The 16047-nt window shown below is 43.4% G+C and overlaps 1 protein-coding gene across 3 annotated transcripts in view; it reads right to left on the bottom strand.

Moving 5' to 3' along the window:
• Nucleotides 1-574: 574 nt before the first annotated feature.
• The window catches only part of spock1 (SPARC (osteonectin), cwcv and kazal like domains proteoglycan 1), a 104597-nt gene continuing 89124 nt past the window's right edge, over nt 575-16047 (bottom strand). For all 3 annotated transcript variants that reach the window (XM_062394393.1, XM_062394391.1, XM_062394392.1), the window contains 5 exons: nt 6698-6817; nt 6194-6415; nt 5433-5495; nt 4633-4770; nt 575-2087 (listed from right to left, as the gene is read on the bottom strand). In XM_062394393.1, the coding sequence (XP_062250377.1) occupies nt 1891-2087; nt 4633-4770; nt 5433-5495; nt 6194-6415; nt 6698-6817 (740 nt within the window). In that variant the 3' untranslated portion in view covers nt 575-1890. The remainder of the gene's footprint in view (nt 2088-4632; nt 4771-5432; nt 5496-6193; nt 6416-6697; nt 6818-16047) is intronic.

Raw genomic sequence — 16047 nt, forward strand, 5'->3', positions numbered from 1 at the left:
CTCCACATTTTGGCCTAATTTCGATGCACATAGTTAAACCCCTCGTCTATTGTGTCTGACAGAGTATGTTGTGTACTGCTTATTAGGCTGCTTCCAACCAGAGGACTCAGTTGTCCTCACAGCTTCTGGTTGTTGTTACAGTGTGTTTTCATAGTGCTGAGCGTGCCGTTTCAAGCCAATGGGGTCAGCTGTCCCATTAGCCAGCGATTTTACAAAAACACTCATTAAGCTTTTCATGTTCTTTTGCTTGCACTGCTGGCTTTGTGGGTCTACACTCTCAAAGGCAAATGATAAGGGTAGTTTCTGCGGCAACCATTTAAATCTGCTTCTAACGGGGGAGGCTGCGTTCCCAAGGTTGGAGAAAGGTCAGAATTGATGGATGGGCTTTGACTGCTCTATTTCAGAGAAATCTTGGCTTCAGAAAAACATAAAACCCAAAGCCCTGGAAACTCATATAAATGTGTTTGTGGCTTCAGTGAGGAAAAGACACTTTGATCAATCACGGTTTGGCGAAATAATATGAAATTTGAGAGGTGTTGTAAACGGTAGAACAGCAGACACACGGACACAGAGCTGTAAGGTTCAAAAGACACCCAAAGTGCCACTTTACTTAAATTTTCAAAGTTACAAATAAAAGTTCACTTAGTTGACATGGTGGAGATTTCAATTTCAAATTACTGAACATATCCGATGTTGGGAGGCAGAACAGAGCCTCTCCCCTGCTCGCCCGACTTCATGTGTCCTCCCAGCTCAGGAGCAGCTTTTTTTTTTTCCCTCTAGTGTCCATGCACAGTCAAACATCCTCAGCAGCGCCGACTGACCACTCAGTAAAAGTATAGATGGCTGAGATGCTGCAGATTTTGGACTGTAGGCCTTGCAGTTCGCCTTTCTACACCGCTATCCCTCTGCAATGCAACTTCCTACCTCCTGAGATTGGGAGAAGAACCAAAGAGACACTAGACAGCATCGACATAGCAACAAAGTATTGTAGCAGCCAAAGAGGCATCACCTTCTGTTTGAGATGCATAGAGCTAGACCTGGCCAGGGAATCTCTCTTTTACAGAAACACGATGAGGAACATGCAACAACAACGACAATACATCATTAATCTCATTGCTTCCCGGGCTTTCTTGGACATTCAGGATCAACGATTAAATAATTTACAATCCTCCATGAAATAACAGAGAGGGAGAGACAGAGAGAGAGAGAGAGAGAGAGAGAGAGAGAGGGGGGCGTGGGGTGTGTGTGTGTGGGGGGGGCATCTCAGAGCCTGGGAGTGGGGGCGTTGAATTGCGGAAACGTTAATGGACACATGAAGGAGCCCAACAGTGGGACACAGAACATAAATGAGTGAAGAATGAACTGCTGATGGAGGAACAGGGAAAGAAATCCCCGTTCTGGCCTTTCCTGGAGGAAACATATTTACATCCAATACATCAGCTAATATATGTGGGCTCACAGACTGACCAGAGGCCCCGACATGGACACACAGCGATAGAAGAAGGAGGGATAGAAGCGGTTAAAGGAGATAGAGGGAGTTACAGAGAGAACAGAGAAGAGTCCTTGTTAGAGGAGGTTAAAGATGGCGGGTTTGGGGAAACAGAACGTGGACAGAATCTAACAGGGGGCTTGACAGTTGTTGATGAAATCGAATAGGCTCTCTGTTTGCTGTCGGAGGAAACACTTGAAAAGGAAGAGGTCGGTTGAGTTTCACCGAAGAGAGAGATTTGAATAAGGGATGAGCATTACAGGAGCAAGTTCAGGAGCCAAACGACGGACTGCTGCCAAGGTAACAGGAGGAAGAGGAGGAGACATTGGAATGGCTTCAGATCTGTGCTGAGTTAACGGAGTTTCCTGGTCGGGCTGATGGCAGAGTATAATGAAGCGGAGCTACCAAACGTAGCCAACCTCGTCATCCTTGTCGTCTTCCTCGTCCTCGTCGTCCCAGATGGCGCCTCTGGGGTGGATCCGGCCCCGTCTCTTCTTCTGCCGGCTCCGGACACTCGGTGATGGCTCCTCCTCCTGGTCATCGAGGAGGATGACTGCTCCGCCGCTGCCAAAATCCCCCGATGTCTCCTGGTCCTCGTCTGTGGGGAAGTTCACAAAATCATAGACAAACAGGAAGAACTCTGAGTAACAGAAATTGTGCAGTGTGTGATTCCTCCCTTCATACGGCAGCTTGTGGTTGCTTTCTATGTCACCAGTGGCTTTCTTATTTGGTAGAGCCTGAGATATTCTTTGTGTCTGAATTTAAAGCTAAATACCGGACAAACCTATCAACTAATTCCAGAAATCTTTGTCTGTATGTGGCTTGCACATCTTGAGAACTGTTCATTTTATCAGCTTCACATTTGACATTTTACTATTAAGGGCACAAACGTTTGGACATACAGTAAGAGCGGAGGGCTGATGAAAATGTCAAACCTCAATTTTAAATAATTTGCATGACAAATGGAATGGCAGCAATTATTTCTTGTATATTTAAGGCAAATTCTATTTTAGTTTACTTTGCTAATAAACACATGCAAGTTCTCAGCCAAAATGCCCACGTCATGAGTAAATCCATATTTTATTGTAATGACCTGTCTACTGTTTGGTGCTGTGTGCATTTTGTTGTGTTTGCATGCTCCCGCCCTGCTTTCTGCAGTGTGTGGAATGTTGAACCTCATGAGTTCGTCAGGAGACCCGGGTTAAGGGCTGCACTGAAAACACATCTCTCTTACAGCTTCAGAAACAAAGCTACGACCAGCATCACCACAGTCCAAACAAACGTTTCAAACAGGCAGGTTTAGGATGGGCACTGTACTAGTCCATTGAATTGATATTGATAAGAGCCCTGTGTGACTGACCAGAGTATAAAATCTGTTTGTTGGCAGCACAAAAAACAAACACAAAGCTCCTGTCTATCAAGCCTCAACACAACGTAACACACAGTCAAGTTATTGATTAAGTAGCTCTCTCAGCGCTGCCTGGCTCGGCCCAGATTCATCAAGTTATACCTGGTAATCCGGTGGGATCTGGTGCAGCTGCAGACCAAACAGGAGCCGCTGACTCTACTGCTGCCTCCTTCTGTTCAAAATAACCTGTTTACACCTGGGTGTCAGTGTGTTCGGGTTGAGGGGCACTCGCAGTGTTAAAATCGGTCTGATGTCTTTTTGGACAAGTCAGTGGAGAGCCCCTGCTCTGCTACCAGTTGGCTCTGTGCAGGGCCGATTGGGACACGTCCATCCTGCTGCAGCCTGAGGCCACTCAGAGTTAGACTTGAGCTTGTTAGACTGGACACAAAGAGCTACTGCTGTGTGTGTGTGTGTGTGTGTGTGTACGTGTGTGTGTGTGTGTGTGTGTGTGTGAGTGTGTGTGTGTGTCTGATGGCCAGAGAGACACTTCATCAATACTGGAAGCTGCAATTACAGGCTTTGGACTAGACTGGCATTCGAGCAGGGCGTAATCTATGACTTTGAGTCGGCCGTTTGATTGGTAATCAGTATGTCTCCCAGGATTCATTCTTGCTAATTATTGCTCTTTTTTTCCCCACTATTAAATCCTGAGTCATTGATTTGTGAGTCCATTGACTTTTTGACCATTTCCTTTGAATGTCCACTGTTTGCTGGTGAACTGTAACTTTATCGTGACATCTTTTTGCCCTGTCCACGCTAATGCAGACTTTTTGTTTAATTCACTAAAACAGATATTTTTTTCAAATGCTTTCTGTGTCTGTGCGAAACCATGTCAAAATTAAGCTTTAGGGGAAAAAGGATGTCCCCCTCCCCAGTTTTTGATTTGTGTAATGAGCATGCGCCAGAAAACAACAGCAACCATGGTGTTAATATGACAGTTGACAGGAGAATAAGCTCACTGAGCATTGTCATGTTCCACTGTGGCATTTGACAGATCTTGGATGGAGGTTTTGTCGCCACCTACTGGCCAGGCGTGCTTATCAAAGTGTTTGTATTAGTTTTCATGTTCTCCTCTGGACACAGATATTTTGTAAAATGAAGGTCGTGTAGAGGAAGATAATTTTTTTAAAGCAGGGGAAATTATCTGTTCAAAAAGAACATCTGCAGTAGTGTTGACAAGGGCTTAGTCTGAATGCAACATCTACAGCAGTGAAGTATTTATCCTTTTCTACAAGGCGCAACTCCGACACTGGTCCAAATTCATATTTATTACAAATCGTCTGACACTGCTCTCTGCTCACAAGCATGACAGATTCTCCTACTTGACTTGCAAGACGCTGGCCTTTTTTCAAAGCTACACATGCTAAATATCAGGGAGATAGAATAAGACATACGGCTGATGGTAAACCGGCCCGACTCTCTCCAGAGGCATGCCTAATGTTATCTATTTCTTAAATGATCACTGTTTATCAGACGCCAGCTCGGATAAAGACGAGGAGAGATACCGAGCGAAGAAATAGAGCAGACTTGATTCTCGTCTTCAACAGATAACAAAGGGGAGAGAAAAGAATCAAAGCTCTGCCTGTGAAAGGCCGTTATTTGGAGCCAATTTGGACAAACACAACACAGCCAAACCTCACTGTTGTTCAACTGAATTATCTGTGGGTGTTTGCGCATATTGTTGTGCTTCCTTTTATGTGTGTGTGTGTGTGTTTTGTGGTTTGTGGTTTTATACCGCAGTTGGGGTTGCCCTGTTTTCTGGAGCCAGCGATCTCGTTGCCATATTTGTCCACACACCAACACTGGCCGGTGCTGCCGTGGCACTGGGTTGGTTTGAAGTAGCCTTCCTCGCTGCAGCGAGGAATATAAGAGCCTAGAATCAAAGGGAGGAAGGGAATGAAACATAAGCAGCGATAACAAGAGACAGGAAGCTCTGGGAAGACCAAACCGACAAAAGTAAAGGGGAAAAATCTGATGCCAGGTCAGGTGACATGCACTGCACGAGTCCTGTGGCTGCAACCGAAGTTGTGTGTTCACGGAGGGAGATCCACAATCAATTACTGCTTCGAAGGTTGAAAGGCAACAACAATACATCGTGTTTAAGGGGAAGCAATCACTTTCAATAGAATACAGGCACACACACACACACACACACACACACACACACACACACACACACACACACACACACACACACACACACACACACACACACACACACACACACACACACACACACACACACACACACACACACACACACACACACACACACACACACACACACGTGTTCTGTTACCTTCATTTGACCCAGTCTCAGCTCATTTTTCAAGCTTTTTTTTTTCCTGCTGTTGTTGTGAGCTGGATCAGTGAATGTTCTGCCCGTAGGGGACAAACGACACGTGTACAAAATGTCAGGATGTTTTTTATTGTACGTGTGTGTTTCTGCCTGTGTGAGTCAAGTGAAAAGGGACACACTTTGTTGCTTGTGTGTGTGCTTGTTAGCATCAAAGGCCATTAATCATTCAGACTGACCTATGAGGCTCTTCCTTCGACTCTGATTCTGGATCCTGCTCTTTTCAGTTTGGCAAGGCAGTCCTGCAACCAACGAACATACACAATATATTATTTATGCTTCCTTTAGTTTCCTATTCAAATGGTCAAAAACACACACAAACATCTTGCTTTTGTCTCCACTGGGAATGGAAATTCCCATTCACTCCTTGGTCAAATCACTCTCCAGTGGACACTTTTGTATCGGCTCCGGTTTCGAATCAGCAGCAGAAACAGGAAAACTGGGTGATCGTGCCTATTTCTTTTTTCTTCTTTATTTTATCAGTCTAGACCTCGGCGCTGCACCTTTTCAATTGTGCTGTTGTGACACGCACTGGACTCGGGGAAAATGTGAAACAGTAATTTTTTCTTTTCAGGCACGTCGGTTTCCAGCACGTCTCTTCCTCTCTTATCATCTACATCTACCATCTGCTCTGATAACTCCAGTTTCATACCGTCCTATAACTAATTTAAGCCGTTCTTCAGACTATGGAGGATGTCCACAGATTTAGCTCTGGACTTCCTCCAGTGTTTACCTTTTACACATGAACAACCCTAACCCTAACCCTTTTCTTGAAGTAAAACATCCAATTCTTCCGTTATCAGTTGTTTCCAGTCACTTCATCAATGACTGACAACCTTAATTTCTTACCTTTTTAGTGAGATATAACATTCAGGTTAAAACCACAGTAAAGTAACAAAAACAGATGTTAACCCCTTATCCCCTGCTGCCCGTCCCTCACCCTCAGGTTTCTGGAAGCAGTAACACCACTCGTTGTTTGACAGCTTGCCGTCCTTGAAGGAGTCGCACGAGTTGAAGAGGGGCTTCATGCACAGCTCATACTTGTCCAGGTAGATGGCGCTCAGCTCCGATTGGTCCAGCAGGAGGTCAAAGTTCATGTCCAGCTTGTTGAACATCCAGCCCAGTGAGTCCTTACAGATGGGCAAGATGCTGGTGTCGAAGTCTAGATAAGGAAAGAAAGAAAAGAATAACCGAGAAAGAGTAACCATCATTGATGTGAACATTTTTTGAAACCAGGGAACACGTCCGTGTCACACTGAGATGTGTTCAGGCATGTTGACATTACAGAGAACAGAGCAGGGTCGCTGTCAACATCACTGCCAGCCGACATGACAGCTGAGAAGCATGACTGTTCAACGGGAGAGGGCTGAAGACACACACCACACACACACACACCACACACACCACACTCACACACAGAGACATTGCGGGGGGATGTACTCACGTCCAGTGGCAGAATCGAAGCTGTCAGACGATTTGAGATCTCTGTTGGCGTCGAGGTGGAGAACTCCGAACCAGTCCTTCAGTCTGGCAGCCAGACTGTGAAGCTCTGTGTCAGTGCACGCTACACACACACAAACACACACACACGCACAACAACACAAAATAATGAGGAGAGGGAAAAGCAGTCAATCCGCTGCTGTCATCAAAGAAAAAAACTAATTTCTTGCTCCTTATCAAACTTCCATTTCATTTCTGCTGTTTACTTTTTCTCTCCGCGTTCTCTCTTTCGTTTTCTCATCCAACTCTTCTTCTTGACTAAACACAGAGGAGCGATAACACATACTGAACCGCTGCTATCTCTTGTCAGTAACCATAGGAACCCAATCTGAGACACACACACACACACACACACAAAAATACAGTAGACGCCGTTTAGTTTGAGTTTCCTCGTCTGCTGTCATCTCACTGTTTACATTTAATGTTCCAGTTCAAGTGAAGGATTTTATGCTATTACACATTCTATAACAGACACACACACAGACACACACACAAAACGAAGGTCTGCTGGAAATCCTGAATGTCTTCTTGCCTGGAAACATTCCTGAACGCTTCGCAGCGACAGACCACTTGATCGTTGCATTTAATTTGTGGTGGTGGTGGAGTTGTCTCTGTGTTTGTGATTTAATGCAGAATCACACTGTTAACCAACAACAACAGCTGATCCAACACTGTCGAGCCGTCAAGCGACTGAACGCTGCTGTCCACGCAGCTACCCAGAGGGAGCGCAAACCCAAAACAATATATTTAATGACGTCCCTAATTGAAAGTATAAACCCGTCTGTGGTGCTGCTCAAACAAATTCCTGCAGATCTGACAGGGTCTGTCTGCAATTCAAGCCGACTCCTGCCTCCGCCTGCCTCTCTGTCTGTCAATCTCCATCTTTCTTTCTATTCCTTTCCGCTGCATGTGATTGACATATTTCCGTTCCATTCATTTTCTCCTGAGAGCTTGACGATGCGCCTGAAGGACATGTGCACGGAGCCTGCCAGTGCGAACGCTCCAGCTTGCCTGGCCGTGGAGGACGGATCACGCAGGGAGGAGGCCATTAGCATTCCTGTGGAGTCCCCTTCGCAAAATTGAGGCAGTCTGCTGAGAAAACGTGGCGGAGGTTCGAACAAAGAGGCGCATTTAAAAACGAATCACATTTTGCCTGTTCTTAACGTCAAATTCGTGGCTATACAAACTTCCTTTATTCTAAAAGAGAACAGAGCAAGTTGGTAGTCTTTGAAAGTCTGGATCACAGTTTGCTGTCGGTGGTTAAAGACGTCTGTAGCGTCTCTCCTGTCGGAGGAGTTTTGTTGTTTAGTGAGTCACTCTGTCAGGCGATTGTTATATTATTATCAGAGTTGTTAATCAGCAGTGGACGCCCCAGGTAAATAGACCGGATCTGAGAAGAAGACAAAATAACTTTAATGTGGCCGGGCATCCTTGTGATATTAGCTGCAATCCCAAGGTGTGCATGTATGTGTGTGTGTGTGTGTGTGTGTGTGTGTGTGTGTGTGTGTGTGTGTGTGTGTGTGTGTGTGTGTGTGTGTGTATGTGTGTGTGCTTGTGGCTGGGTTTGTGTGTGTGTTTGTGTGTGATACAGCCCTCCAGGACCAGACAGATAACAATTCAGCCCACTCTTCATTCCCACTGTGTGGAGAGAAGAAAAGAGGAAGCGAAATATCAACAGCTGAACATTATCTGTCTTCACCTCCTAAATAAAACTCCCACAGGCAGAAGTGGATCAGCGGCGTGTTACACTTTCCTGAACACAAACTCCTGAAGGTTTATCCCTCTGTTCATTCATTGGGCAGTCCTTCACTCCACCATGCTTCCCCCCCATCGTCTTCCTCTCTCTTCTCCCACATTGCCCTTTCAATCACTCCCTGCATTAATGATTCTTTCTCTTCTTGCTCATGCGCTGTTATCACCTCTTCATTTCCTTTCTCTCTGCTCTAACTCTGTCAGTTTTTTGGACTTTCAGCCGAGGCGACTCATCACACCTGACTCTACCTAACTCACTTTCTCTCTTAGATGGAGAAGCCCACTTTGAAATGGCCCACTCTCCTATTTCTTTCTCTTTACTCAAATTGCTTTGAGTGCTTCATTTCCCATTTCTCTCCTGTAACATCCCAGTACAGCAGGCCTGCGGGGGAACCTTTTTCCTATCAAGGGCCAGTTAAATTTTTATAACATCCTTTGCGAGCCATACTAAATTATTGAACACATACATTATACCATATTTGGGGCTACTTTTGTGTCTCTGTCCTTCTTCGTTTTGTGTGGTGATTTTAACCTTTGATACTTTCAAGGTTGTTTTTTCCTGGTTCAAATCCGGGTTCGGTTGGAGTCTTAATGTGCAGATTGGGGTAGAGTTGATTGGAGACTGTAAATTGACTCTTACGCGTGAATATGAGAATGAATGATTGATTGTATCTCTTGCACTCTTTCACAGATTCTCCTTCTCAATGAGGTTTCAGCTGTAGATGGAAAACTTCATCTGAGTGCGTTTGTTCTCGTAATTGATCCTGAACATCTGCTTCTTTTCAGCTGTAATGATGCTTAAGATTAGCCTTTTTCATCAGTGTGTCCCGTGAACCAAAGACATACGTGCATGTCTAATTTGTTTCCCTTTTCTCTCGGAAACCAAGACCTTCCAAAACGACTTCTCTTCACAATCATCATGCTGCATGTCAGGGATGTGTGTTGTGTTCATTCTGAACATGGTCTGACAGGCATATAGGACCAACCTGAGGAACATATGAGTCCACTGATTTAAGGTATTTTCCTTCATTACAGAGAAAGAAAGCTTTTTTCTTGAACGCTTTTTGAAATGTCTAGCGGGAGCCTGGCAGTTTCCCACACCTGCAGGATCTCCTTCTGTCCCTTTAACCCTTCTTCTGACTTCACTGCCCCCATTTTTTTATCGGCAGTCTCTTGTGGACACTCTGACCCACAACGAGTCTCAGAGGACCCTTCTTATCACTTCTTCACAGTGTGACCCAAATTGTTCTGGACAGCCCCGACACTGCTGCCTCTGTTAGGAGCCCTTTTGTTGGGCAATGAGTCAGAAAGCTGGGACTGAAAATATTCACGCACAGTAGGACACAGTGCGCAGATCAAATGGCCTTTCCTTTCTTTCCGAGCCACATCGTGGTCAGGCGTGCACACAACCATCATCAATGGTTTTCCACAGGAGTTGCAGAGATGACCCGGTGATGACAGAACAAGACATCATGTGGGAGCCGATGTTGCAGCTGTCAGTTGAAAAGCTGTCTCATGGTCACTTCATAGAAAAAAAGTTTAACTCAGAGAGTGAGTTCTCTAAGAGCTGGACCCGAGGATTCCTTTACTCACCTAAAAACAGAGGAGTGAATTTGTTCACTAATTTTTAAAAGTAGTTTAGACAGAGTTCTTTCTGTGAAATCTTCTGAGCAGTAATGTACTGAAAAAAAAGTCCTAGGAGTAGTAGTACAGATATTTTGGATTGGCCTGATTTCCTTGATAAAAATAAACTTTCTTCCCTCTTCCTTCCAAACATTAATGTGACCACATTAATAAATCGACTCATAAATGAATGATCTCCAGAGAAAGATCAGCGGGAAAATGCTGATCTTGCAGCCGAACCCGAGTCGGTCCCTGATCTATAAAGTGTGTAGAACTCATACACTGTGACTCGCTGTTGGTGCATATGCAGTGTGTGCAGATAGAGAAGGAACCAACATTCCTTCTCCAAATAAATACAAAATATGACTCTTGCATTAAACCTGTCGGGTCAATTTTCCCCCGGCCCCGATGCTAAAACCATTAAATTTGCAAGACGAGCTCGTCAACATTTAGTCATAAGGATTCGTTCTCGTACTCCAGTGCAGTTTCCAACTCCTCAAGTTGTGAGTCAGCGTTTTTTTGTAAACTGTAGAGAAACTATGTTCTTTCCTTCCTCCCACAGCTTTTTTAAAAAGCGTTATTTGACTTAATCAGGCCTAAAAAACTATGCCTTGTTACAAGGTGTCATGTGACAAAGAGCTGGATACCACAGCACTAAATTAACCATTTGTCTCGGCCGATCGCACAAAGGGTCTCTCACTATTCATTTCACAAAATGTGTTTCCAATGTCAGGCAACTTTTTGTTATATATATATCTACATATATATATGCACCCTTGAAACTCTGTACATAAACACATAAACTACTGAATCGATTTCAATAACATTTTGTAGAGGGGATGTGCATCAGCTATTTGAAAGGACCCACAACATGTTGGCGTGGATCTAGATTTGTTTTTCCACTTTCATTAACATAGCAAGTTATGGTGTTGGCCTCAAGTGTTGTATGTGATAGCCGACTGTCCAAATGATGTGTCAAAAGTCCCTGTGAAGTCATGACAGGTGCAACTGCTGTGTGAAACCAAGTCTGCATACAGAACAATTTGCCATGGCAATCACCTGTAACTCAACAGAAAAAGGGATCAACAGAGTTTGGTTTTCTCAGGTTATCACTCATCAAATTAAAGGAGTGGGAGTAATTGTCTTAGAAAAAGTGATCTATGTAACATGTATAACAATAGATGGTGACAGAAACTTGGCAGCAGCAAGAATAGCTGAATGACTTTGGCAAAGAAGTTTCCACGTCCGATCTGCAGAGAAATCTTCTCCATCAGAATGCTTCTAAATAGTTAATCCACACAGTAACTTCCTAATAGTTACAGAGGAGGCACTTGTGTTCACAGAGACAGAGACAAACTGTAGGCCGGGGTTTGCCAAAGATGACACCACTTCCAACCCACCGCAGACTGGATGACAGTGGACTTTTATCCAGGATGAAGAGGGAGTAGACAGCCCACCAGACACACAGGCGGCTTTTAGTAGAAGCTATCGATCAGAGCGGCAGGTCAAATATCAAACTGATTCATGACTGGGGGGGATACCTTCTTATCAGTCTTCCTTCCTACACCTCTCCCTCTGAGCCAGTACTTCCTCGTCTCTGCTGTCTCACATGTCTGTGAATTCTAATGAGTTTTTCAGACTAACTTGGACATCTGTTGTTATGCGGTTAAACTTTTTTATAAAGCTAATGTCGGAGAGAGACTTCCTATTTGCTGAACTTCTTCTAAAAGAAAAATCACAAAACCGAGATCAATAAAAACTATGCCATGAAGAAGAAGTTATTATTGGACTGCAGGTTAGAGAATCGCCAGAATGATCCTTAAAATAAGATAAAGAATGAGGCACAATGTTGCCATCGATTTAATCGGTTATGCTGTCTGTGTTTTTAATTTTTTTTTTAATTTTGTAAATGGTAACCTTTCATATAATGCTGAATAAACTACTTACATTTAATATGTGAAGCAAGAGATGTGGAGACAAGTGGATAACTGATTTATGAAACTGATAAAAGCTCAAGCATGTGACGATTGTCAAGCAGGTTTTAAGTAGCTTCATTTTGTATGACTTCTCGCTGAATTTATGGACCTGCTTTGTGACGAACATTGGAGATAATAATATCCTCAGACTCTAAAAATATGAGCAGCTATAACATCAGCGTGTTCCGATTCGACTGAGTTATGACTTGGCGATAAGTGCCAAGGGTTTAAATTAACTTTATTACCTTCCTGAGTGGTGACACTCACACACACACACTGCTGCTATAGTTGTTGTCAGTGTCGGTAAGCAGCTCAAGTCAGTGGGAAAAAGTACAATAACCAGCTCTGTGTCACCTCACGCTCCTCCTCTGCCTCAAGGCCCTGTCCGCCACACCTCATCACTGTTTCGGTTAATTCTGGAGAACGAATGGATCTAATGGATATTAAGTGGATTTAGACTGTGATCAGATGATATTTGTTCAGTCAGCCACACTGATTCAATGACTACATAAATACACATGCATGAACGAAAGAAAGACCTTAAACATTCACATCAACAATTTCTCCAGTCAGACCACATCTACACTGAAGCATTGTACTTATCCGATCCATTTTGTATCCCACCGGTACATTAAATGTCTATTATGTCACGAAAATATCCCATTTGAAAACATCTGCCACACACAGCCACACACCCATCATTTATCCCATTAAATGTTTATCAGATGTGTCAGTTTAATTATCATGCTTTTTGCGTACTTGAGATTTATCTCCTTTGTTCCCTATTAGCTTCACACAAACATAATGTAACACTCTTCTGCCATAGATGCTGTGGTGGCCACATTAGTAGGTGATCGACTTGTCCTTTCCCAAATTAAACATGGTGTCGATTCATCCCGGCTGGTTTAGGTCAATAGATAAATGTGTCCTCCAGACTTCTTAATATACAACTGCGACTATCACATTAGGCTTTGAATCCTCCCATAGGTCTCCTTTATCTTTCTTAAATAATTAACCGATTTTGTCATATACAAGAGAAGGCGTTGACATTAGATCCAGAGAGAGGAGCGGCGGGTGGCGATCACCTTGAGACAACAGGAGTGTGATGAGATTGGATCAAGATGAAAGACGGCTCGGAACAGAGAGGGAGAAGAAATGGGAGGCAGCGGAGTGAGTTGACACTTCTTAACAAGGTAACCGAAGGAGCAAGAAATGGACTGAGACAGTCGTAGAGGAGATATGAGGAAGATAGAAGGTCAGATTCATTAAAAAGATACAAGGGCCTGTTTGATTTTCTTTGCCCGGAGCTATCGGCTCTCCAGAACAATCGCAGTGGCAGTGAGTTAAGGTTAGACCAGATAATGATCAGTAATACACTGTCTGCACGGACAGGAAGACAATTACAGATAGAAGAGAGACAGGTAGAAAGACGAAGTCGGAGAGAGAGGACCACAAGTTTTTACCTGAAGAGTGAGATTATTTTTACATTAACCATGGAGATTTACACCCCTGTCCATTCGTTTGTGTCTCAGGAGGATTTCGCAAAAACGATTGAATGGATTTAAAAAATGTTGGTGCAGGTCCAGATCATATCCAGAGTCTTGGACCGTGGCAGATGTTTGCACTCTACAATGCCATTCTATGAATTTTGTATGTTTTCACCCTTGTCTGTTGGTTGCAGGATTAAACAAAAACTACTCAAGAGATTTGTATGAATGTTGGTGGAAGGATGGGTCAAGACTGTTTTGGGTTATCATCATTTTGAGTAATTCATCAATCTTGACAGAAATAAAACACATTTAGGGGGCCTATATCAACGAGCGTGTGCAATTTGTTGCAGATCCCCCCCTAAAAACTATGTCCAAACAAACATGGTGGATTTGGTGCTGAATTAAGGGAGACTGTTTGTCCTTGGTGGAGATCAGCATTTACTAAATCATTTGCTTCAGGTTTGACCTACTCCTGCAGTCCTCAGAGGACAGCGAATCCTACCACATAAATAACGTGATCTACTTCGACTGTTTGCCAAAAAATTTATACAAACAAACAGCTTATTACAGCCTCTGCTTTGCCTGCTGCCATCTGACCGCTTCCGGGCCCGCACCACCAGGCTCAGAGACAGTTTCATCCCCCAGGCATAAGACGATTAAGATGTATATATAATATATATCCGATATTCTATGTGATATTTATATTATTCTATATTTACTTTTGCTTGTAAAATCCTGAGCATCGCTAGAAGAGAGCCTGTGACCCAAGCATTTCATTGCCAGTGACTGCTAAATGTAACCATTAAAAAATAAACTCTAAAATGTAGAGAATTGGTCCTGGATTTTATTAAGCTTCTAGTAATATTGTTAGTGTAACATTTCTTGCCATTTTTATGTAATTATTAAAGTCCTTGATCAATGTCTTGATCCAGGAAAGAAAACAATTTTCTTATGAAATTAACATGTTTTCAAGTTGGCTGATCTGTTTTTACACAGGGCCGTTTATAGCGGCCCTTTGTAAGATTTAAGGTTATTCTCTAGACTTTAATAGCTTGACTGTGAATAAAAGCAGGAAAAACCGTTCTCCCAAGAGGCTTTGCTTCACCACCACACGATCCTAGTCACACGAGTAGCTTGTCAGGAAACCGTAAACATAATTTGTCTTCAGTGTTGGAACAAATGGCCGATGCAGCTTGTTTTTCCTGGTGAGGACAGTGTAAATAGGATCTACTATAAAACGCTCTGCAGGCACCGTACACGCTGGTCAGCACTCTGGGTTTAAAATCCCCACACTACTGGCATGTGTTTGGAGAGGATAGGAAGTGTGGAGGCAGAAGAGAGAGAACGCAATCTGTCCTCCTGCATGCTCTCTGTGAAGCTGTGAGACAAAATCGCCAGGAAAATTTCAATAAGGCTCCAGGGTTTACACCACTCATTCACTAAAGGCTCTTTTTGTTTTGTCAATGTCTTTGTTCAGCAGCAGCAGCGAGAAATGTAACCATCATTTAAAAAAATGACCATAACCAGTCAAATGATTTATGCCTTCATCACGAGCAGGATCATTTTATGTCAGCTCGAAACACTTACAACGTTTACATGGACACTAATTTTGATATATAAACCCATTTCAGCCAATGTTCTGTATTAGATACTGCCATGTCAAGAGCATTTTTCCCGATGACCTTAACCTGAACAAGTTCATTTTCTGTATAATCAATATATGATAATAAGACATGGAGTATTCCGACCTTAGTCGCAATATGTAGATGCATGGCCCTGGTGTAAACAAGGAGCTTTTGCTAAATCAAACACCTACACATTGTATCACACAATTCAGGTTGGGGTTTTCCAACTGGCTGAATAATGTCAGGCGTAGTGCCGTGTTGGACTCTGTCATGTGTATGAGCCATTTGTGCCAACAGACACCAACTCGACCAAATGTCAAAAGATAAGTAAAAAGGTCCAAATGTCTTTGTTATATTCAAAGATGTCTCATTTTCTTAGTCCTTTGTACGATGAATGAAATGAAAGGAAGGTGATCAAAGGTGGAGGCGAATGTTTTACTCTGCAGTATGTTGAATCGGACTCCAGACAAAAATAAATGAGCAGCAGACAGATGGGAGTTTCACTGTGGAAGAAGAAATGTGACTGACACACACACGCACGCATACACGCAAGCACATACACACGCACGCAACACGCACACACACACACACCACTCAGAGAATAATAAAGGTTATTGGTGTGGTGGAGGCAAAGGTACTCAAAAAATGTATTTGAAGCCTTCCACTCTGCCTCGTCAGATAAAGAAACAATATTCGCTCTGCACTCCTTCACTGCAGCACACACACACTCCTCATCCGCAGTTATCAATCAAAATCAAGGAAGTGAGTCAAAGAGAAATGGCTGCGCTATATGGTGCTTGATACCTTTCCAACTATTCTGTCTTTTAT

The sequence above is a fragment of the Platichthys flesus genome, chromosome 8, assembly GCF_949316205.1.
Source record: "Platichthys flesus chromosome 8, fPlaFle2.1, whole genome shotgun sequence".
Lineage (NCBI taxonomy): Eukaryota > Metazoa > Chordata > Actinopteri > Pleuronectiformes > Pleuronectidae > Platichthys > Platichthys flesus.